This window comes from Myxine glutinosa, chromosome 2 (genome assembly GCF_964187855.1).
Source record: "Myxine glutinosa chromosome 2, kmMyxGlut1.1, whole genome shotgun sequence".
NCBI classification, from domain to species: domain Eukaryota; kingdom Metazoa; phylum Chordata; class Myxini; order Myxiniformes; family Myxinidae; genus Myxine; species Myxine glutinosa.
In genome coordinates this window covers 45,895,203-45,921,290 of record NC_136262.1, presented here as the reverse complement: position 1 = coordinate 45,921,290, position 26,088 = coordinate 45,895,203, and the positions used below count along the sequence as shown (strand labels likewise).

The 26,088-nt window shown below is 41.8% G+C and overlaps 2 protein-coding genes across 2 annotated transcripts in view; both read left to right on the top strand.

Moving 5' to 3' along the window:
* LOC144888195 (uncharacterized) overlaps positions 1-26,088 on the top strand; it is a 588,989-nt gene that overhangs the window by 281,500 nt on the left and 281,401 nt on the right. The gene's annotated exons all lie outside the window — the stretch shown is intronic.
* The window catches only part of LOC137421846 (regulating synaptic membrane exocytosis protein 2-like), a 317,464-nt gene that overhangs the window by 215,102 nt on the left and 76,274 nt on the right, over positions 1-26,088 (top strand). Inside the window, exons 12-15 of the mRNA XM_078773225.1 lie at positions 360-510; positions 7,576-7,647; positions 12,601-12,763; positions 12,929-13,051. Of these exons, the coding sequence (XP_078629351.1) occupies positions 360-510; positions 7,576-7,647; positions 12,601-12,763; positions 12,929-13,051 (509 nt within the window). The remainder of the gene's footprint in view (positions 1-359; positions 511-7,575; positions 7,648-12,600; positions 12,764-12,928; positions 13,052-26,088) is intronic.

Below are 26,088 nucleotides of genomic sequence, written 5' to 3'. Positions count from 1 at the left end.
GAAGTCCTGGGGACTAAGCATAAATATATTTTCACTGCTCTTCACATTCAAATGTCCAAATATCTTTACTTTTTATGATCAATCTTTTATTTTTACAAGCGTATGCTGTTCCCCAAACTACTTGCAAAATATTACCTTTGTTCGTGTTTGCAACATCAATGTATACACTGGTCATGTGATATGAATTTTTTCATGATAATTGTCCAACCACCTGTTACTTCCTTTTTTGTTTAGTTTTTCTTGCCTATTTTTCCTGCTCTTGGTGTTTATTGGGGTTTTACCTTCATACGGCTACATTTTTATACTGGGGCATAATTCCTCATCGCTTGCATTGTTATTTTGTCGGTCATGTCCCCCAGGTGCTTATCGAACTGGCAACGGCCTTGTTGGATGACGAGCCCCACTGGTACAAATTTCAAACGCATGACACCTCTTCAATCCCACTGCCACGGCCGTCTCCATTCCTTCCCCGCCGCCGTCCGCCGTCTGAGGGCAGCAGAAAGTTGCAACGTATGCAATGTCACCACTCTTTCTTGCTTTCCTATCCCACTGTATTACGTGCTAGGATTCTTTTTGAATAGTTACCCTCGCCAGAGGAGAGGGTATTGCATTTGAGTCTGTCTGTTTGTTTGTCTGTGTTTGTTTGTCTGCACAGAATAAATATGATTTTCTCTGCAACCGTTGGTCCGATTGACAGGAAATTTTCACCACAGGTGCAACTCCACCTGTGTAATTTTTAAATGATAATTATGACGTCATAGGTCACGTGGTTCGGCCGCCATCTTGGAAAAATCGAAAAACTTTGCACCTCTATATCTCGGAAAGCACTGAATAGAAAAAAACGAGACATAGCTCATTGTAAAGAACTCTCCATGGGAAATAAAATATGTTAATGATGATATCATAGGTGCCTCCATTATGACGTCATAATTCGACAAGTACAAAACTTCATCCGATCAAGATGAAATTTATTGAGCATAATCTAGGAATAAATTAGTTTAGAAAAAAAATGATGACGTCATCGGGCACGTGGTTCGGCCTCCATGTTTGTTTTAACACAAAATCCTTAAAAACCATTGAAAATACATCCTGGCGAGGGTTTGCAATCTCTGATTGCTCTTTTTCTTGTTTATTTAGCAATTTGCACTCTGTGCCCACACAACGAATAACCAGTGGAGCTCAATTTGAAAAAAAAAAACTTTACTTCTATCGTACTTTTTTTTTTTTTTTACACACGTACTCGCACACACATACAACCATCCCTGGAATCTTACAAATAATCCCTGGAAATATTACTTCAAACAAACTACAGTTAAAAGCTGTCTAGAGCTCAGTCACGATCCTGAAAAGAGCCCTCGGAACAAAACTTTGACAACAATAATACATCACAGCTTGTTCCATGAATTGTGACCCCCTTTATTTATACGCAAACGGAGGTGGATACTTCGAGACCTGGGAGGCCTCCATTCCACCTTCTGAAACCCACAAATGGAGATAACGACCAATGGCACACACACACACACACACACACACACACACACACACACACACACACACACACACACACACATGCACTTATTTTGAGGAATACACAATACCAAACAATTCAATAAGAGTACGGCTACTATTATTAATATAACCCCAATTATTCCCACTTCATTGTGGGTTCATCCAGAGAGATTTTAGCTCAAGCCTTTCGTGAACCAGCTGGCCAATCTTGACATTAAACTGAAGGTGATTTGGGCAATAATTTTTTTAACTTACATGGATTTATGAGGAACTTTGGTACAAGAAGATGCCATTCGGCTCATCATCATGCCTGTGCTACAGGTTGCTGTAGCTCGTAACTTGTTCAGGGTGTGTGCAATAGCTCGCCTACTGCTTGCAATAACACTGTTGGATCTTTCACTTCCACCAACTAAAGATGGGACATCCAGCTTAGCGTCCATCCAAGGAATGGCACACCTTATGATGCAGAACTTTGCCTGCATGGCGCCAATCTGACTGTTTATTGGTCGGTCATGAGTCAAACCCACACAAGACAGCTTAAAGGCAAGTCTGCTGCAAGTTCTGCACAATCTTTTCAGAGTGATTTCAAAAGACAAAGAGCAAAGAGCCCTATGACAACCAACTCGTAAAGCCAAAGTGAATATATCAAAATGAATAAAAATTAAATTTTTAAGTTGGAAATTCCAGCACTCCTCATTCAACCAATCGTCATGTATCTACTCCAAAAGGTGTCACATATCTGTTCACCTTTGCTCAGGTGAACAACATCTGTCTGACATATATGCACAAACACAGCACTCTCAGCTTATCCAATGAGAGCATATTTGCATGAGACAGGGTATTGTGCACTGCTGTTACCAACATGTTACATTTGATGGCATTGGTGCTTGTAATGCACAGTTACAAGAGACATGGTAAACTCAATACATGACTTTAAAAATGATGCAATCGGCCCCATATTGCTTGAAGCGCATACAGAGAAACCCTGAGTAATGAGGACCATGTGGGGCAGCCTGAACGTATATCATGCATGCCAGATAAGGATTGTAACATGAAGCGGCTCACAAGTACTTTAAAGTAGCTGAAAATACTTGGAAACATCCATGCACGAAAGGGGTGTGCTTCTGCACAAGGAAAGTTTTGGAGAACTTTCTGATCAACTCATCGAAAATGTTGATATACGGTTTTGCAGCCCGTACTGCAAAAGCTTCTGACGATGTTGGCCTGTGAAAGGCCTGAGGGTTCGTGAATTGTGTTGGCTGTGAGTGTTATTATAAATATATTTTTTGTTTTGTTCTGGGGCCCCACGAGAAATTACACTTGATTTTTACAATTATTTGTGAAAGGAGATTGTGTGTGTGTGTGTGTGTGTTTGTGTGTGGGTGTGTGCGGGGGTGGGGGGGGGGGGGGTGGGGGGCGGGGTGTTATAACCATGGCCACCGCTAGCTCATTGCATTAACAGGAAATGGTACAAATCCGACTTGTCTCATCCGCAGACATTTCTTGTATTCCTTTATCTCCATGAGTCTGACTTGCATTCAGGAACACATTAATTATGGATAACCATTTTGAAATTGCCACTCTTTCGTCTAAATGCTGAAAATGATGTTTAAAAGACGACACATACTGTGCATGCACAAAAGGCCTCATTTAGCATTCATACATCATTTCAAAAGTCGCATATTCCTGTTATCCAAGAGAAAAACCGATTATCTCCCAAGGTACCACACACACTCAAGCATTCAAACAGGAACCAGGCAGGTTAGGGGAAAGGCACAGAACTAATGTAGAACAGCTGGAGCACAAAACTGGAGCAGAACTCGCACGGTGCCACATCGGCTTCACCAGGGAAAGAACAAGACAGTGGTCCCCACCACAAGTCTCCACCTTCAAAGACTAATCACTTATTGGTCGCAAAGGCTTCTACTCCCAGTGGTTCCACCAATCAGACGCCAGGGATTCCACTAATCACAGTTTGAAGCCATCAGGAATCCCCAGCAGCTACAGTCGCGTGAAAAAGTAAGTACACCCCATGTAAAGTTTTGACTTTTTCAACATATTTCAACATACAGCTATTTGATCTTCAATTCAACAATACTGACAGATAAAGGTGATATTATATAACAACTTTCATGAAACATTTACATTTTGTAGTCCATTGTATAATTTAAATAAACATAAATGCAAATTTCGCATGTGGAAAAAGTAAGTACACCCTGACATCTATCACTACTTCAAATACCTAAAATTAGATTCAGGTGCACCAGCTCAGGTGCAAATGATTAGAACATCGTTAGAGAGGATCTTGGAGGAACCTGTCTTATTTAAACATCAGACATTTAGTTTGGTTTGCTCTTTGTTGTTGAAGTGTGTGGCGTCACCATGCCTAGATCAAAAGAGCTCTCTGAGGCCTTCAGAAAGAAGGTTATAGATGCCTACGAGTCTGGGAAGGGATTTAAAAAGATCTCCAAACAATTTGAAATCAATCATTCGACTGTCCGGAAGATCATCTACAAGTGGAGAAGATTCCAAACAACTGCCAAATTGTTCAGGCCAGGCCACCCCAGCAAGTTCAGCCCGAGAGCAGACCGCAAGATGCTGAAAGAAGTCTCTAAGAACCCCAGAATGTCATCACGGGACCTTCAGGTAGCTCTTGCCACTGTTGATGTCAAAGTGCATGAGTCTACCATTAGAAAGAGGCTGCACAAATTTGATCTACATTGGAGGTGTGCCAAGAGGAAACCTTTACTGTCCAGAAAGAACATCAGGGCAAGACTAAAGTTTGCCAATGAACACCTAGGCAAAGAACAGCACTTTTGGAGCAATGTGCTCTTGACAGATGACTCAATCGTAGAGCTATTTGGCCACAGTACCAGAAGACATGTTTGGCGAAAACAAAAGACAGCATTTGACCACAAGAACCTGATACCAACTGTAAAGCATGGTGGTGGAAATATTATGGTTTGGAGAAGCTTTGCTGCATCAGGGCTTGGGCAGCTCACCATCATAGAATCCACTATGAATTCGTCATTTTACCAGAGGGTGCTTGAGGATAATGTGAGGCCATCTGTCGGAAAGTTGAAACTCAACCGAAGGTGGACCTTGCAACATGACAATGACCTGAAACATACCAGTAAATCCACCAAGGAATGGCTGAAAAGAAAGAAATGGAGGGTTCTGGAATGGCCAAGTCAAAGCCCGGATCTAAATCCCATCGAGATGTTGTGGGGGGATTTGAAACGAGCTGTGCATGCAAGAAACCCCTTAAACATCGCACAGCTAAAAGAATTCTGCATGGAGGAGTGGGCAAAAATTTCTCCCAGTCGATGTCAGAGACTAGTAGTCAGTAGACAGTTATAAGAAACGCCTACTTGAAGTTGTTTCTGCCAAAGGGGGCAATACCACCTATTAGCACCAAGGGTGTACTTACTTTTTCCACATGCGAAATTTGCATTTATGTTTATTTAAATTATACAATGGACTACAAAATGTAAATGTTTCACGATATTTGTTATATTATATCACCTTTATCTATCAATATTGTTGAAATGAAGATCAAATAGCTGTATGTTGAAATATGTTGAAAAAGTCAAAACTTTACATGGGGTGTACTTACTTTTTCACGTGACTGTAGATGAATCTACACACGCATCTAAATCCTCATTCTAACTATTGTCCCACTCCATCTATACATCATCATACAACGGGCGTGTTGAAAAGTAATGCCTCCTATTCTTTCTCTCCAAAACTGTGAAATATATTTGAATGAAACAAAGACAGATACAAACATTAATCTTTATTCTTCAATGTTGCATATTTATATCAACATAATCAACACTGCAGTCCACACATTTCTACCAACGTTCAAATCGATTTGTGATGCCGTCATGACATAATTTTCATCTTGCTGACTTAACCAGAGCTTCACAGTGATCTTCAACATCATCGTCAGAATAAAAATGTTCTCCACGAATGTGTTCCTCAAGCTTGGCGGAGATAAAAATCTGAGATATCCAAGTCAGGGCTGTTGTTCATGGTGTTGATGATGATGATGTTGATGACAGGGTGTTGTTTTATGTGATGTCGAAGGATAGACGTACTGGAATCGGATGCCTTAACTCAGGCCTTGCCGATTTTACATCTGAAAAGGCTATCGCCACCGATTGTATTCCTTTTGAAGTATTCCCATACGGGAATAAGGCTTTCCTCCCCCAAGATGAGAACGGTTACTCCCAACTTCAACATGTAAGCAATTATTTATTTTATAGGCTAAAGTGAGATTAAATGACGTATACACGAGTGTTAAACAAATGAAGAGGGAAATTAATGATTGGTCAACACTTCGCAGTCCTCTCTTGTTTTTTTTGTTTCACTCATTTCATTGGTCAGGAGATGTAACTATGCACATTGCACTAATTACACTATTGCATAAGAGGGGACAAAATACACGGGCAACATCAATCACACAGAGACCTCATGAAAAGAAGAAAACCAAACACATTTTCTCATGTTGCTGTACTTATTGCAGTCACTCGATTCAATAATAGTCAGATAAATATTTAATCGACATCAGTATATAAGCCTTATTTATTGATAATAATACATAATATTAAGAACAAGCTGGTATATATAGTTCTGAATTTAGTTCACCATGAGATACTTTTACAAATAATGAGCTCCATCGCATCAAATGCAAGAGCAGATTGACTTTGCAAATAAGCTGAGATAAGAACATGGATCACCATTGGTCATTGCTAACACCGCACGCATGGATACTTTGTCTGATTCGTCAATTATGATGGCAGCCAGTGCAGGATGTATGCAACCTAAGGCACCGAGGCTATACCGATTTTTGGTGATATACTGTTTTTTTTTTTTTGTGAATATACTGGTTTTTGTTTTGTGGATATATCGATATATTTTTTTTCATGCCGAATTTTTCACTCACCTGGAACGAAGTTCAGGGGAGGTTATGCGATGGCACGTCATCCGTGCATCAGTCCATCCGTCCGTAAACACTTTAAACTTCTTCTCCGAAACCGCTGATGGGATTACGACCAAATTTGGCACATATGATATGTTATGTTGGGACTAAAGTTTGTTCACGGCATCAAAAAAAAATCGGGATCTAAGGGTGTCTACGGGGGTCAAAGTGCATCCAGGTTTAACCCCCAAAATAGGAATTTGCTTTTTCCTCTGAAACTACACACGCAAATTCTATGAAACTTCACCACAACCTTCATTACCCGTGATGTACCAGTTTGTTCAAGTCATTAGAAAAATTTAGGGTCTGATGAGGTATACGGGTTTGGGGGTATTTCTCAAAAGGTTTGGGGGTATTCCCCCAAAATGGGTATTTTTTTGTTTGTTTGTTTAAAGTCTTTTGGTTATGTTAGTATGATTCTACATGTTGCCCTGTCTTCTAGCAACCATTGATATTGGTTTAAAATACCTTTAGTCAGTGCAGTATACTGTTTATTCTACCAGGTGAGTGCCAGGGGTATTGCCCCTATGTTTCGGTATACTGGTATACGTATTCAAATTTCCAATATCGGAAAATCGATATGAAAAGTTATACTGATATACAGTAAGTTGTATATCGCTATGATGCCGGAGCGCATTTCAACGGTCTGTACTCAAACAGTGTTTTTAACAGGGGGTCAAACTCAAGATCCTAAGATCTTAAGCCATGGTTAATGTCAACGATTAAGTTAACAAGGTTTGACAAAATACTGGTACTCCATTGACTGTCTCAGTATTGTAATGGTGCATCCAACTCTCATCTCTTCAGTCATCTCATCTCCAGCGCTTCATGCTTCACAGCACAGTCAGTGTCGGGCTGCCCTCTGCCATCTTGACTAATGCAGCACTGAGAGATTTAGTGTCAATCACAAAACTTGAAAAAAACACATGAAAAATTATATAGCCATATTTTAAAAAGGTTCATCATCAGAACTTGTCTGAGAATTTGTTCAGTGTATTATGGGTGTTTGAATTTTTTTCATACACTTTTCTTCTTTTTAAATTTATTCCCTTATTTTTTGTGTGTTCTATACTTGTTCCCAGGATCTCAGCGAATCGTGGAGAGTGAAGGCTCTGAGCTCGAGTATGATGATGCCATCGGAGTTATTAATGCAGGTGTGATGCAGTGTTTCTTAACAGTGATGTAAAGATCATGGACCTTGTACATTTACTAGTGGGGTATGCTCATACCTTGTAAGCAATAAGTATGTTGGTGCATAATAAATAGAAGTTTTATGATTATTGGCAAGCATCAACAACCTCCTGCTGGATTTATTTTTCTTATGAACACGTTTCGGGTTACGTAAATTTTTATTGAGCATTTTTTTCACAGTTTACAGTTCTAGAAATTACAATTTTCAAATGCTAGATATCGATTGAGGTTTTTTCCTTTTCAAATGGATGCTTATACATTCTATTTTTTTTGTTGTAAATATTCAATTTACGGATGCTTTTTCGTTTTTTTATGTAATTTTTCATTTACGGACACTTTCTGTTTTTTTACATAAACTTTAATTTACGGGAGCTTTTTTTAACGTAAATTTTCATTTACGTATGCTTTCTCATTTTAACGTAAATTTTCATTTACGGACACATTTTCGTTTTTTACCATAAATTTTCATTTTCGGACACTTTCCCGTTTTTTAAACGTAAAATTTCATTTACGGACGCTTTTTCACTTTTTTCCCCTTTTATCGACATTATTGTCGTTTATTTAATAGTTTACAGTTATAGAAATATTGCAATTTTCAAATGCTATATATATCGATTGAGGTTTTTTTTACGGGTGTGTTTACGATTGTTCATGTAAATTTTCATTTATGGATGCTTTCTGATGGTTCTGTGATTTTTCCCGGTGTACTGGCTTCAATGTCCGTCGGCATGCCAAATTTCAGCTTTCTAAATCACCCGGAAGGTACCGACCATTAATATCAGTGAGTCAGAGGTTAGAAATAACTTTATATATTTGATTGCCAGCAGGAGTACCCGGCGATGCTGGGGGGGGGGGGGGGTGGAGGAATCAGGAGAGGGATGGGTGAGGAAGGGAGTGGGGTGGGGATGTGGAAGGGGGAGGGGAGGGGGGAGGGATGGGGAAGGGGAGGGGGAGGGAAAAGATACACTACATATACATATTTGGGGGGGGGGGGAGGGTGTGGGGTGGCTTCGACAGGCCCCTCCGTTTTGGGGGAGTGGGGGAAGGGAAGGAGGAAATTTTTTCCCTTGCAAGGAGTGCTTCATAACCAGTTTTGCACAGGTAGAAAAGGAAATTGTAATACCCTCTGCCACCATCACCAGGTGGTGCTACAAAGTACACATTTACATCGAGAATTTACGCCCCTCTCCCAGTCCCACACACCCCAGAATGAGGCTGCGGCCACATAGCCTATGTTACCCCCCCAGACAAAATTGTATTTGTATTTGTACCCCGAGTAAAGTACATAAGCGTTTATAGCTGGAGTACCTGGCGTTGCTCAAGTGAAAAAAAAACATTAACATATTTGAAATGAGGGCAAATATAATGGCAAAGCAATTACATACAAATCAGAATCGATCACAAATGTCAAATCATCATTTTACCTTTTTGTTGAATATATGCTGGCGAATGTGCCGTTGTTCACGTTTCTGATTTAAGTATAATAACGTTCAGGAAGAAGAAGAAGCCTTACCACCAACTTCGACCGCTTCCGGAATTGTTTTATTATTTGTGTTTAAATGTCTGGTGTTTTGTATTATGTTTTGTTTTGTTTTAAATGTTTTGTATTTATGCGAATTTGTACTTGTATATAACTGTCATTAATCAAAAAGATTTAGGCACTATAGAGCGATTTTTTTTAAATCCCCAAAAAACTTTTTTGTGTGCCGAAAACACTCCCAGGCACTCACTGATGAACCTCTGAAAGTTTGACGAAGATTCGTTCAGCCATCTCTAAGAAAAATGGCGAGACACACACAGACAGATCAACAGCTCTCTAAAATAGTAGATTACATTTAGGACAAGCACATTGTGAAACATCAATGAACTTTAATTTGACTTACATAGACAATCATAGATGATGATCAAATCAACATAGGAGATAGGATTTTGAACCTTGGGTCAATATTTTAGATATATGATGAATGTGATCAGATTCTAACCCATTTTATTGCCATAGGATATTCAATCTTAATTGATCACTGTTTCAGACCTTCAAAGTGTCATTTCCATGCAATGCATGGTTTGGAATTTTTATTGATAGTTACAGGAGTGGCAAAAAAGCCAAACCCATAAACAATCCGCAATACAATCGTTTTTATTCTGAATTATGTAAAACTTCAGGAGTATGTGCTACATTTTGTGTGACACAGGTGTACCAAGTATCAGAGCCATAACTTGGAAGATATTAGTTTGGCATTTGGTCGATCACTTGCTCCAAATGTCGACCTCTGCACTGAACACGGATTGTAACATAACGGGCAAAGTTGATGATTACGCGCTGACATACAGCAAGTGGGATGGACCTAACTTTCTCTGTGATTGCTTCTTTCAGCTCAAAGATGCTTCTAGTGTTATCCTTGTACACAATTCTTTGAGATATTCCCAAAGATAAAAATTTAGTGGGGGTTTTGGTCACCCACTTACGGGATTCATTTGCGGTGTAAGGGTTTTGTCACACTCATACTGCTGAAACCATTGTTCTTCTCTTTGAAAGCTTCTCCTGTGACCAATAGCAGCCCAGAACTCATTCAGCACTTTAATATAGCTCTCAGAGTTGATGAACATGGCATTTCTACCCTCATTTTAGAATCAGAATTGTCCAATATGCCACGTTTGCTCACTGCACTCCAGGCCGTGCACTTACTGAATGTAATGTTCTCTGAAGAACCTGATCGGGCGATACTGTGCCCCAGTAGACATTGTTCCTTGAGTTGTCCTGGGCTTTAAGCAGAAGGTGAGCCTCATTGGAGAACCAAATCTAGTTGAGAAATCCAGTCTTCCTCAATTTTCTCCACAAACCACCAATCAATTTCAAGATCTGTATTCTGTATGGATAAAGTTTCATGTCATCATGGAAAATCCTCCTGAGACTTGACGTTGTCAGGCTAAATTCATGACTGCAGTGGGGAAGCGAACTTTTTGGACTGTTTCTGACTGACTGTTGGACCCTCTCAATGACCTCAGGAGTTTTCAGCGAAGGGCATCCAAAATGAGTTGGTTTGTCCATTGATTTTGAGTTTAAGTTGTGCACAGTTCCTTGCACTCAAAATGTATTCGTTCATTCAAATATTTTCCCTTTACATGGGGCATTCTATAGAATAAATAGCACCGCAAAGCGGGCGTAACCCCTCAGCCCATGCATGGTGGAAACCAATTTCAAGATGGCTGCCGTGGCGGCCATATTGAAAATCGCAGCACGCCCATTTTCGAAAGGAACCTTCCTCGACTCAACCCCAACACACATTGCAAAAACCGATTTAATCAGACAAGCCGTTCTGCTTGAAATTGATGGAAACCAATTTCAAGATGGCTGCCGTGGCGGCCATATTGAAAATCGCAGTGCGCCAATTTTCGAAAGGCCCCTTCCTCTACTCAGCCCCATCACACACTGCAAACAGGGATTTAATCGGACAAGCTGTTCTGCTCGAAATTGACGGAAACCAATTTCAAGATGGCTACCGTGGCGGCCATATTGAAAATCGCAGCGCGCCCATTTTCGAAAGGAACATTCCTCTATCCAACCCCAATACACACTGCAAAAATGAATTTAATCGGACAAGCCGTTCTGCTCGAAATTGACGGAAACCAAAAGTTGACGGACGCCCGGATGGCTGCCGTGGCGGCCATATTGAAAATCACAGCGCGTCCATTTTCGAAAGGAACCTTCCTCTACTCAACCCCAACAGACACTGCAAAAATTCATTTAATCGAACAAGCCGTTCTCCTTGAAATTGACGGAAACCAAAAGTTGACGGACGCCTGGACGACACCCGTGACGACAATACCCCTTAGCCCAATTTGGGCTGAGGGGTGAAAAGCCTTTTCTTCATTTTGCTAGGGCATCGTTTCCAACTTGTGCATGAGCTATCATTATCGATACTATAAGAGAGCTGTTTTGTCTGTCTGTGTGTCACCATTTTTCTCAGAGTTGGTTGAATGGGTCTTGGTCAAACTTTTGTATGTAAGTTATAGTTTTGTGGAAGAGTGAAGTGACAAGTAAAAGTCAATGCACTGCAGTGGGACAACATATTGGCACAGCATTTGTGGATGAATGAACAGGAGTAGTAGAAAGGAGAGGGTAGGAAACATTGGAAGCAAGGAAGGACCTGTAAGTTGGTGGAAAGGGTGGGTTAACATGGACAGAAAAAGTCACAGATAGGGAGGGATCGTGACCTCAGATTGTGCTGCACTGTGAATGTGAAGCCCTGAAAGGGAGTGTGGGATTGAACGGAATGATGAAGGTGGTTCCACAAGTGTGAGCAAAGCAGAACAAAAGAGCAGAGGTGAGCTGTCAGCTTGAGGTTTGGAAATTCCACAAGGAGGGGATGGCTGGCAGAATGTGTGTGATCTGGAGGGACAGAGTGATGGAAGAGCAAAGGGAGGAATACCTTATGAGAGGTGGTAGAAAAGAGAGGCCACAAACCTATTTGCAATGAGAGAGCAGCAAGTGCTGTGCTTCTGCTTCTTTGTGGAAGATGCTGATGATATTGAGAGCTTAAGAATCCACCGCATCCCGAGAGGCAGGTGTGAAGTTGGGCACAAGCCCATAGGGGAGAGCACTACTCCATTGAGCTCTGGATAAAGGTGTTGTGGGCTATAAAACTTTCATGTAATTCCCAGGGAACTCATGCACCACATAATGTGCTTTAAGCTATTTGTTATATTCAAGTTCATCCACTTATACCATGACGAAATACATTTTATTGGTGCTGGCTACGTTTTTATTATTTGTTTTGAAAATGGCAATCTTTCTCCCCATGTTTAGCTGTTACACTGTTATAGTTTTCATAAAATTATGAAACAAAACGTTCATTGGTAATTGTGGGATCAATTTTTTTTTCCATGATTGAAATAATTACCTTCCTTCGATGCAGAAAAACCTTGTGGATTGATTAAGAACATGGGTGGAAGTTCCTCGGCTTTGTCTGGATCCCCGGGCCCTCCAATGACCCATCTTCGGTCACGCTCGGTCTCTCCTCATCGTCGAGATGAGAACAGCAAGGCCGCAGCCAGGTCTCCAGCCCTCCAACAGCAAAGGTAGGAAATAAGAAAATTCATGATTCGACATTTATTAATTGTTAAACTTTTGATTTTTTTTTATCTGAACGTGTTTGTAAATTTTACACATTTTAATTATGGTATTACAATCGACCTCGCCGCAGAATGTCACTGGTTTCCATTTTACACTGACCCTCTTTTTAGGAGTTTTGAACACCCCAGTCGATGCCGACATCACCGTTCGCCTTCTAGGCATGATCGAAACCAAAGCCGAGGAGAGCGACAGAGGGCGACAGAGAACCATGAGTTATCCACCGACAAAAGCAGGTCATTTGTGTGAATGTGCTTTGAATGCCGGGTTCTTTTGTTCTGAAATTATTTGAGCAAGTTGATATATGTCACCTCTTGAACTTTGCAGAAGAAGCACTTGTTGGGTTATAGTCACAGCAGAGGTTGTAGAAATCATCCCTTTGGGGAATGAAGGCGATCCATGTTCTACAAGACAAATATCCGTATGGTGCAATCTGCGGAGACTGCGTTCTCATTGCATTTACGTTTCCTGGCGAGCCAAATCCCACTGTTGTCTCCAGCATAAATTGATTTTCAGGTTTAAAAATTTCATTTACAGCATCATAGTTCAAAAACTGTGGCGTTTTGTTGGCAACAATGATTTTTTTCCTGATGGATCTTTAATTGTGTGTAACAGTCGGGTTGTAATTTGAGGCGGATTGTGGCTGCAGGCGATTCCAGATAATTCTGAGCCAGTCAATATTAAACGCATGGTGAATATTTTGAAGATAGAGGTGCAATTGAAGATATAGAGGTGCAAGATATATATACATTCAGCAGAATAAAGAAAATTATGTCATATTGCATGGATGATGAAACAGCAGCAAATTAACAACAAGTGCACAATTCTGCTGGCATCTGTTCACGATCCCCATCTTTGGTGATGGTTTATATGAAGGAAAGCAGGAAAATCATATCCACATCTTAGTGCTCACACTTGTATTGATAATTATACAGCAAAGGAGGCATTTCATTGGGATATGGGCCCACAATGGTGGACTGCTTTGACAGATACTGCGAGATCTTTTATATCCACAATCTAAATATGGATAGCGCAGCCATCTTTATGTCCGAAGAAATTGGGATTATCCTCTGCTAGCACTGCTTTAGTCCAACATAGTCGGGAACTAAACCCAGATTAGAGAGCTCGATGAAGACCTCTGACATGTAACTCTGACTCGATGACCTCTGAAACAAGCATCTGACCTGTACTGTTGCCAATAATGTTGGCATCTAAAGAACTTCATGATGTATGGTTATGAACTGTTTCCACTACACTAGGCTAACAGGAAGGGCTGAGAGTTCAAGAACTTGGAAAAATGTTGAAAACTCATCCATTTTGAAGTCGGGAGGAAAGCGAAAATTTTTCTTTGAGACATTCATTCAATAATGAGGCAGTGGTCTTCTATCATGTCACAAACTTTGTTGATTTTTATGATCCCACTTTGTTGAGGCTTGCTTATTTATTTCCACATCTCAAGTGTTGATTTGCTGTTGCACAAAATATTTATATCCCATCCGAAGAGTTAATTTGCTTTGGTCGGTGCTGCGCTTCTTTATCTATATCAAGACATGATGACCAGAAAGCCATGCATTCTCATGGTCTACTTTCCTATCCAGTGAACTGTATCATCGAGGGTTATACCGGGTTTTCATCATCGCAGACTTGCAAGAACATGAAGCATGCGGGGTGACAAAAGATCAACAAATATTTGGTGCAATTTTATGATGTTGTTTTTTTATTTTTACAAAGTCAAGCCTCATGGAAGAGCTAAAGCAGAGAATGGACGAGGATGTAAAATAACAAGAGGAACAGGAGAAAGAGAAGGGAAGGAGGGATTCCAACAAGCAGAGTTGAGGTACAAAATGGAGTGAGATCTTTATTTATTTTACACACAATAATCTCAGCTTATGCTAGAATGAGTTGACAGTAGTGAGTAGGAGAATGGGGGTTCTAAAACACACCTAATTACCATCGCCAGAGGAGAGGGTATTGCATTTGAGTCCGTTTGTCTGTCTGTTTGTCTGTTTGTTTGTCCGCACGGAATAAATATTTACCCTCGCCAGAGGAGAGGGTATTGCATTTGAGTCCGTTTGTCTGTTTGTCTGTTTTGTCTGTTTGTCTGTTTGTTTGTCTGCACAGAACAAATATTTACCCTTGCCAGAGAAGTTGCATTTGAGTCTGTTTGTTTGTTTGTCCGCACAGAATAAATGTGATTTTCTCTGCAACCGTTAGTCCGATTGACAGGAAATTTTCACCATAAGTGCATCTCCACCTGTAGAATTTTTAATGATAATTACAACGTCATAGATCACGTGGTTCGGCCGCCATCTTCGAAAAACCGAAAAACTTTGAACCTCTATATCTCCGAAAGCGCTGAATGGAAAAAATTGAGACATGGCTCATTGTAAAGAACTCTCCATGGGGAATAAAATATGTTAATGATGATGTCATAGTGCCTCCATTATGACGTCATAATTCGATTCGACAAGTACATAACTTCATCCGATCAAGATGAAATTTATTGAGCATAATCTAGGAATAAATTAGTTTAGAAAAAAATAATGATGACGTCACCGGTCACGTGGTTCGGCCGCCATATTTGTTTTAACACAAAAGCCTTAAACATTGAAAATACATCCTGGCAAAGGTTTGCAATCTTTGATTGCTCTTTCTTGTTTTACATGTAAGTGAATGGGGAAAGTGCATTGGAACTTATGGACCACCCACCGAAAACCCCAAAAACATCTGTCTATTTCTCCCTTTCCCATCTAAGCCATTAACAAAGGATAAAGCCTCAATATACCCCAATATTTTCTTTGAACTCAAATAGAGAGCCAACATAATTATTTATGTTATATTTTAGGGAATAACTTAATTTTCTTATTGAACTCATTACCATCAAGAATATTGATAAATAGTATGTTTGAACTTGGTTCTCGGTTTAAGTATCTTTGTTGGGCAGAGATGAGATGATAAACCTCTCTTATTGCTCTTATCTGAGCACTTCCTGAGCCACATGACATTTTTCGATTTTAGTCAATTATTTTTCCATTGAACCTTTGATAACCATCAAATTTTCTGTTCATTCAAGGATGTTCACTCCTCTGGGAGGAGCCTCTAACTTACTCGAATTTAAATTTATCGGCTTGTTTGTTTTATCTACTTTTAGCCCTGTTATTTCTTCAATAAGACATTTGATATTTTTCACATTCATTGTGCTTTCCATTTAAATACCAAGGCTGTGATTTTCTCCACTCTGGTTTGGTTATTGCTTGGTTCTATCATTTATTTTTCTATACTCTTCTTTCTTAAAGGTTAAACAGTTGTAATAATGTTCAAAGTTTATTATTTCTTTGATTACATTTTTCTTTACTCCCTTTAAGTTTTTATCACTTTTAAATATTATTATCAATATATTTATACGCATAAGCCTTTGCTCTCAAACCCACAAATTCACTCATTATCTTTCCACCCAATTCATCTTTAAACTTTCCAATAACCTTTTTATTCTTTGCAGAGAATAGTTTGTTATCTGATTTATAATTGCTTGTATCATAAATATCAACATCCTGAGACATATCCTTATAAATATGGTGCAAAAAGAATGGGGGTTGTGACATATCTGATAGGAATGACATATTGGGGGAATGACATATGCTTATAAATATCCTCTGTATTTATTTTCAAAATAAAGCTGTCTATCCTGCCATATATAGTAGATTAATATTATCCACATATCTCCTCTTCAAATTATTGTAAAAGTAGTCAAACATTAATAATTTTGATAAGTCAAGAATTGAAGTTCCTATATAAATAGGTTTATCCATTTCAATACTTTCTTTAACCAAATGGATTGCACAAAAATGTATAGCATAGGCTCTTCTTCACAACTCAATCAAGGTTTTGTCGATGTTCAGCATCCATATGACCGGTGACCAGAATATCATCCTGGTAACAAACAACATTGCGTTTGGCGGCAAATAACCTGTCCATGACACGTTGGTAGAGGTCAGATGCAGATTTCACTCCAAAACTGAGTCGGTGGTACCTGTACAACCCACAATGCGTGTTGATGGGAAGATACTGTTTCAATTTATTGTCCAAGCAGAGCTGTAGATAACGGATTTGAGATCGAGATTGGTGTAAGTCTTACCTCCATTGAGATGAGCGTTAAGATGTTTGATCCTCGGGATTGGATATTTATCTTGTTGGATACTCTGTGTTGACCGGGATGCAAAATATAGGTTTGTGAGTTTAGTTGTCTGTCCTTTCAAAGTTCCAAGCTCATCCATGAAGACCTCCGGATACATATCCAGCACATTTTGAGTGTTTTTAAAGCTGTAGGAGAAACGTTGACTGCCCAGATTTGATGAATACTTCCCCACTTCAGCTGAATTATGCTCAACCAGTCCTTACCTAGTAAACACGGCCCCTTTCCAGGAATGACAATCAGGAGTAGGTGGTGTCATATGACGTCAGTGTCATTTTATGACGTATGTTGTGTCGTATGGCGTCAGTGTCATCTGATTTATGCACATGACGTCAGTGTTATGTCATACGGTCAGTGTTCTTTGTTTGATTTTAATATACCTGGCTACAAACCTCCTGACTGGTGATCAGCAGGGCAGAGACAATCTGCTTGCATGGCAGGCAACAGTTGTTGCTAGCAGATAGCGCAGCGAACAGCAATCCCAAGGATTGAAGACCTGTGTGTGTATATGTTGTTTTGAGTGTCAGCTCCACCAAGCCTTAAATCCTGTTTGAAAAAAAAGTCCTGTTGAATAAGTTCAGTCATGCAAACCTTTGGGTCTCACTGTCAGCTATGACCTTTCTTGGGGAAACTACATTTCTAGGTTGACCTCCAAAGCTAGTCACTGACTGGGCATCCTCTGTCATATGAAGATCTTCCTTGGCACACCTGAACATCTATACACCTACAAGGCCTTTATCCACAGCTTGATGGAGTACTGCTCTCCCCTCTTGGCTGGTGCCCCTGCCTTGCTCAGCTTTACGCCATGGAAACTAGGCCTTAAAGATAATTGACATCTCCTGTGATTAAGCTGAGTCTACGGCCTATCACATTCACATCGCACACAGGTCGGTTGTCTCTGTCATATACCACCTCCTTTTTTGATCTTGCAACCTCTGCTCTTTCTGTGCCTCCCACCCACCCCCATGTTTCTGCAGGGCCAGCTCTTGATTCTCTCAAGATCTGCAGAGAGGGAGTAGGCTGCTCTGCCTGCCTGTCTTAAGGACGAGTAGTGACATGACAGAGGATGAGATCATCATCAAAGCAATAAGCAGGATTTTCTCGGGAATCAGAAAAATAATTGATGAAGATGAAGAACAAAACTGAGCCGAAGGCACTGCATTTCAGCCTTGACGGGGAGAGGAGAGAGCTCACCTGAAAAAGAGCTACACGCTGAATACGTGAGTGGAGGAAGTCAGTGATCCATGAGTGGAGGTGGCCTCAGATGCCATAAGCAGAGAGTTTGGAGATCAAGGCGAAGTGCCGCAATGTAACAAATGCTCCAGATATTTCCAGAGAAAATGGCCCTAATCTCATGTCTGAAATTTATGGCTTTCATCCATTGTTGGGAAAGTAGAATCAACATGTGCAAGGTAGAATGACTGGTCTTGAAACCGAACTGATGATGTTAAATCAGTCCATTGAGGAAAAGGTAGGATATTATGTCAACTGCAGTGATAGATTGTATGACCTTGCTTCCAATTGGAAATAAGCGAAGATGCCTGTAGTTAAGAGGATCTATTTTTGCACCATGTTTTTTATTGCATTGATGTTGGTTATCTTCCAGGCAGATGGAAACTGACCCAAAGAGAATGATCGAGTAAACAGAGCCGAAAGAGGATGAGCAAGAACAGCTTTTTAGGATGCATCCACTGATACCGTCTCGGCTTGTCGAATATTTGAGTCGAGGTTTGCCAGAAACGTCTCTACCTTCTCAAGTGGGATGGACACACTATCCAGGAGCAGTTGTGTATGACAGTGTAGGTGTAGGGAATCAAGGGTTGGGTACTCAAGATTTGGAAGCAATCTCTGATAGGTACGTCAAATGCATCCACTTTCTTTAGATGTGTCAATCAAATCGTTCTACTCCAAGTTAAAATTTTAAAGGAAGACTCCAGACCCCAAATTTTTTTTTTAGTTAAATGCTTCTACAAAATCTTTGATCAGTACAAAACAACATCATCTAAAAAAAAAAATCACCCCGCGAAGTCGTTTCCTTGTAATCCGACCTTAGATGCGCCAATAATAGACCATCGACCATTGAAGTCAATAGACCATTGACTTCCGCTTCCGGTCTTGCCGGCGAGGTTTCGTTTATTTGCAGCTCTCCATCGAAATCGAAGTTAAGTAATTGTTCCCATTTGTATTTTCGTTATAACTGTATTTATTTTATGTTGTGTGTACGTATATTGTGTCCTGAGGAAGATTTTCGGTGCAAATCTCTCATACCTGTATAGAAAATCGTGTTAAATCGTGCCATATCTTTTGAGGCCTTGTACAGTGTACAACCTTGAGGCTTTGTTTTTCTCTCAGTGGTCCGTCGTTTGTGCTCCAATAACTTTCGTTCTCTGTTTTCCCAGTCTTTTCACCCCATAGCCTACTTCCTTGTGTAAATCTCAACAAAAAAAAAACAAAAAAAAAACATTTCCTTCTCTCTTCTTGTTCTTTGTTCTCATTCGTTTATTCGTTCTTATTCGTTCGTTCGTTCTTCGACCACGTGTTTCTCCCCCATTTCCCCAGATAGTTTTCACTGTTATTAACCTTCAATGTTTACACTTTCCCCTCAAGTTCTGTATTCCGTCGTATATTATAACACCTTTTTCTTCTTCTTCTTTAAAAGGCTGCTTTCGACTTGCTCACCAAATCTATTCATCCCAAAAAAAAATTCAACCTCTTATAGTGCCTTTTATCTACATTCCCTAAACTCTCCTGCACTCCATCCTCCATCCAGCGTCCTTAAATGTATTTTTGACTCGAAGGTCACAAGAAACTCATTTTGCAATAAATGTTCGTTTCCCATTAATCGTACACTTTCTAAAATCCAATCTCACCCCTCCCCTCCAAATCTTCCCCATAACCCCTCCCCTCCAAATCTTCCCCATCACCCCTCCCCTCCAAATCTTCCCCATCACCCATCCCTTTCAAATCTTCCCCCTTTCCCCTCCACTCCTAATCCTCCCCATCACCCATTCCTTTCAAAACTCCCCCCTTGCCCCTCCCTCCTAAACTACCCCCTCACCCCTCCCCTCCAAGACTCCCCCTCGCCCCTCCCCTCCTAGACTCCTCCCTCACCCCTCCCCTCCAAATCTACCCCATATCCCATCCCTTTCAAGTCCCTCCCCTTGTCCTTTCCCTCCTAAACTCCCCCCTCACCCCTCCCCTTCAAATCTCCCCACCCTCATTTCTTCTCAATTTCCCCCCTCTCACTCCCCCTCCTCAAAGCGTCCTCCCCGCTTCTTCCCCCTTCCAACTCTCACCTCCATCTCCCCCAACCTTCTGCCTCGCTCTTCCCCCTCCTCAAATAACACCTCATTGTGCCTCACCCAATCATCATCAAACCTTTTGTCCGCCCCATCCTTCCCTTTCTCCGAGCTATTCTGAAATCTCTGACACACCTTCAACAGCTCTCCCTACCTCTTCCACCTCTTCCACATCTTACCCTACTCCTCCTCCCCCCTGTTCTGTATCCGATGCTCCCCCTTCCTCTTCATTAACGGTATGGACCTCAAACATCCGGGGCCCTCATTCAAACTTAACTGATCTCTCCATACAGGTTGCTTCTGTCAAACCAGACGTGATCTGCTTAACAGAAACTTTCCTCCTTCATGATGTCTCTGATTCCTCAGTATCTCTCCCAGGTTACTCCCTCCTCCGGTATGATAGACCTGAGCCTCGTCCTGGAGGTGGGGTTGCTATCTTTATCAAAAACTCTCTCCCTCACTCGCCCTGCACTGCACTCTCTCCACCTCACCCCCAGGAATACCTCTGGCTACGGCTTCCCCTTCGCTCCCACCTCTTGTTCATGTGTGTTGTACCGTCCACCAAACAGTGATGACTCCATCTATATCTCGCTGTCTGATAATATGGACCAACTTCTATCTACTCATCCCAACTCTCTCTTCCTCATATGTGGTGATTTCAATTGTCACCATGCCAGTTGGCTGGGTGTGGGTACCTCTCTCACCAGCCATGGCTCCTCAGCAAAGGACTTCTGCGACTCACTGGGACTGACACAATCTGTCAATTTCCCGACCCGGATCTCAGTCAACGGAGCATCTTCTCTTCTGGACTTGGTTATGACTAACTTCCCTGCAAATGTCTGCTGCTCTTCTTCTGCTCCAATCGGATCATCTGATCATGTGCTTGTTAAAGTGGACATCTCTCTGACCATTCTCAGGGAGCCTGCTCAGCGTCGACGAGTCTGGCATTTCACTCAGGCCAACTGGCACGGTCTTCAAGCAGCCATCAATCATCTGGACTGGTCTCCCATCTCTACCACCTCTGACATCAACTCATCCTGGGAATTCTTCCAAAGTAAATTGCTCTCTCTCATGCACAGATTTATCCCATCTCGTCTTCAGTTGTCATAACCTTCCTCCCGTCCATGGTACGGAATCTTGTGGTGAGGCTGTTGCCCTGAAACAACTTGCTTTCGTCTCCTGGAAAGCAAATCCAACGGAAGGAAATCTCATTTCCTTTCACAAAGCCCGAAACAAGGGTGTGTCCACCCTGAGGAGAGCCAGGAAACAATATCCCTCCATTCTCAAGACCGAACTCTCTTATCTGTCTCCCTCTTCCAAATCCTGGTGGCGTCTGGTCAAATCTGTTTCTGGTGTTTTTTCCCCCTCCATCCCCTCCCTTACCTCAAACGGCTACACAGCTGACTCCGCACGTGAAAAACCTGAATGCGTCAACTCTGTGTTTGCCTCTAAATCTTGTGTCCCAAACCCATCCCTCTCTGTACCCACCATACCCAGTCGTACCCAGCTGCTCCTGGACTCCGTGTCCTTTCCTCCTGACAAGGTGGAAAAGTTTCTGTCAACCCTCGACTCTGATTCTGCAACTGTACCTGACGGCATCAGCCCACGGGTCCTAAAATCCTGTGTTTCCGCTCTTTCACTCCCTCTCTCTGTTCTCTTCACCCTCTCTTTTGCTCAAGGTCAACTGCCATCAGCTTGGAAATCAGCCAACATCACCGCTTTGCACAAAAAAGGTGCAAAAACAGATCCTAGCAACTACAGACCAATCAGCCTTCTCCCAATTATCAGCAAAGTCATGGAATCCATCATTGCTTTGGATATGAAATCTATCCTCTTCTCCAATGGCTTGATCTCTGATCATCAATTTGGTTTCAGACCAGGTCACTCTACTCTGGACATGCTGCTTCTGCTGTCTCAACAATGGATGGAGGTCCTCAATGCCAAACAGGAAATTAGAGCTGTCTCCCTCGACAATCGACATATCATGTGCCTTCGATATGGTCTGGCATCCCGCTCTGCTCACCAAACGCTCCTCCTTTGGTATCCATGGAAATCTCCACGCATGGCTGGCGGACTTCCTCTCTAGTCGTAGTCAATGTGTGGCCCTGAATGGGTTTCTCTAATCTCCTCTTCCTGTTCAGGCTGGAGTTCCCCAAGGCAGTGTTCTGGGCCCTGTGCTTTTTCTGGTCTTCATCAATGATCTCTCTGACTCTCTTGAAAATCCTCTCTATCTCTTTGCTGATGACTCCACTCTCTGCCGCTCCATTCCTCATCCCTCGGATCGGCAGTCTGCAGCTTCCTCACTCTCTGCAGACCTGGACAAAATCACAGACTGGGCAAACAAGTGGAACATGTCTTTCAATCCTGACAAATCTCACACTCTTACGATGTCTCTCCGAAAAGACCGACTGGACAACCCTCCCATCTACTTTCTGAATAATCCTCTCCAAGAAGTTCTGTCACTCAAGCTTTTGGGTCTCACTATCTACCATGATCTTTCCTGGGAAAAACACATTTCCAAGCTGGCCTCCAAAGCCAGTCGCCGACTGGGCATCCTCCGTCGTGCGAAGTCCTTCCTTGGCACACCTGAGCTCCTCACCACATACAAGGCTTTCATCCACAGCTCAATGGAGTACTGCTCTCCCCTCTGGGCTGGTGCTCCTGCCTCACACCTAGCTCGTCTTCACGCTGTTGAAACCAAAGCGTTCAGAATCATTGGAATCTCCCGCGATGACGCTATCTCCGAGGGCCTTTCAGTTAATCACCGCAGGCAGGTTGGTGGTCTTTCCGTCCTCTCCCGACTCCTCTCCGCCTTGCTCCCCCAGCTCTCTCTGGGCTCTGTCCCCCAAATATTCCTGCAGGTCGCACAAGATCTGCCTGCAACCCTCTTATGGTTAAACTGCCAAAATCAAGACTCTCTGCTCACCTTCACTCCTTCATTCCTCTTTTCTCCTGCCTCTGGAACAAACTCCCTCACTCTCTTCAATCCCACTCCTCCCTCCAGGTCTTTAAAACGGCTGTTCACCACCATCTCTTATCTTCCCCAATCCAAAACCTTGATCTTTTCTACCCCCGCTATTTTCACCCCAAATCCACTTTTTTTAGGTGTCTTTTGACTTCTTTCCTGGAAGTCCTTGGTGTCCTTGCGTTTTATACCTATCCTGCCTCCCCCCATGCCCTCTCCCTCCAAAAACATCTCCCGATGTCCCTGCTCTCAAATGTTGTGTTTGTGTGCTTCCTCCCCTTCTCGCCCCATCTTGTCGACCGCTCCCATTTTTATATACTTTGTTTGCTTGTTTGTCTGATTTGTTTGTTTGATAAATGTTAGCTCTTTCACGAGCCTCGACTCTGTATGCAAAAAAAAAAAAAAAAAAAAAAAAAAAAAAAACCAACATCGACGAAAACGCTTCTGCAAATCTTCGACCACGTGCCCATGCACAGTATGACGTCACACGAGGTGATGGGGAAGCCGAAATACTTTACAAATGGTTTACAATACAATACAATAGTGTGGAGTGTTTTTATTCTAGTTGTATTGTCCTGCATATCGGATTCTAAATGGTTTATAGTTGTGTTTTGTACGGGTGCAGCAAAGTCTGAGCCTTTTGTGCGAACACTGCATGAATTCCCGAAGGATGTTGCCAGTAATAACACTTGGAAGAGGTTTGTCCGACGAACTCGAGCACGATGGAAAGGTCCTACCAAGTCGACGAGGCAATGTTTTTTTAAATTATGGGTATAACCCTTTTATGTTTTAGGGTTTGGAAATCTTGATCTGCCGTCAAATGCGACTGTGAGCATCATTCAGGTGATGCGGCGTATTGAGAAACTCGGGACGGGGACGGGGGGGTTATGCGGGAAAAAGTGTAATTTTGCAAATAAAAGAAATATAAATGCGGCTCCCGTTTTCTAATGTGCGTGCTGATGAGAAACAGGGATTTTTAAAGCCGCACTGTATTGAATCCTTATCGCATTTTGACGTTCGAAATCCTGTCATTCTCAGGCTCCAGAGGTGACTTGACGTCATGCTGGCTTTATTACATCATGTTCTAGCACAATGTGACCCTAGCGACATCACTGCAACAGAGTCTACGTCACCTCGCGCAAGATTCAATAAAGTGCACCTTTAAGTGGCCGAAAGGGCCATAACATTTGGCTGGGCACTGTGTTAGTAGGAGGAGTGCAGTCCTTGAAACAAAATATAATGTATAATTATAGGTAGCCAATTTATTTTGCTGGTTTATACCAATATTTGCATGTGAAGTGTAAACAACGTTTCATGATTGAAGAGCCCCTTTTAAGTATGTACGCAACCATAAATTGAGAGATTATGAACCCCCCTTTCATTCAAGAAAAGCAATGGTATAATCATAAACACAGGCTCGAATGCGAGTGTACTGTCACTGTGTGTCCCCAATAGTCAGGGCCCTTAGGGATATTTTGGGGCCGTTTGGTTCAAATTCTTCCAAAAGCACCAAATTTGGCCCAGATGTTGCCCATGCCATACTCTTTCGATTTTTGACGGGCGCCAAGACGGGCGCCCCCCCCCCCCCGGGGGCCCTATATTGGCGAAATACTAAATGGCCGCCACCCGGATTAGAGGAAAATCAGTTAAATAACCAAAAGGGTTGGAATCATGTATGATACCACCTATCAGGGGTTTTCGAGGTCGAGGAATCCAATTATGATGTTATTTTGATGATTCGAGTTCAAGGTCAACCCTCAAGGTCATCTTAAAGGTCATTTTTGAGTTAAACATGTCGGTTTTTGAGTTTTTTGTCAAGATTTACGCGAGGTTCACCATTTTATGTTTCTGAGTTGGGTAATCGAACTCTGACCTTATTTTTGACAATTAGAGGAAATATTTACATGTCTATTTCCTAATTTTCAGGCATATGCAGTTCATCAGTCTAATTACAAAGGTACGGATTTTGATGTTTTATGAACTGTATGCCATATCCTTGTGTTTAATTTTTGTGCGATCATGATCCGGGTTCATGTATACATGATTGTATACATGTCATAAATATGACGTCATAGGTCATGTGACCTGGCGGCCATATTGGATTTTATGAAAACCTTAAAAATGGATCCCTGCCTTCATTTTTCGATCGATTCATTTTGAACTTTGACCACTTATAGTACGCCATGTGATTGGATGCATATCATAATTATGACGTCATAGGTCAGGTGACATGGCGGGATGGACCGGTATTGTCCCCGGATCATACCGCCCTTGGCGCCCGTCAAAAATCGAAAGAGTATGGCATGGGCAACATCTGCGCCAAATTTGATGCTTTTGGAAGAATTTGAACCAAAATATCCCTAAGAGCCCCGACTACAAAGACACTTGCAATGCATAGGCCTAGGCCTACACTAAATCGTAAATGACGTTTGTGTCATGTATAAAATGTGGGCTATCCCGCCCGCCCCCCCCCCTCCCAGGATGCGAGCATAGTTGTTTATGTATCGACTTATTTCGGGGTCTAGCGGAACATGCCTGGCATAAATATAAATAAATTGGCCAAAATTCTACAGAACGCCGACGTACAGCGACGAGTGCATTTGTACACTACACTCAGTAGCTGCAGCCTGCGTGTCTGTGGCTACGCCATGATACAGGCACAAGGCGATCGGGTTTTTACCGTTTTATCGATCAAACAAAGTCACTACTGCAATAACACTCGCTTGATATAAATATTCCTCGCATATATATATATATTTTTTTTTAAATGTTGGAGGCTCCAGGCACGGACTATGTCGACATCGGACATCGAGGCCA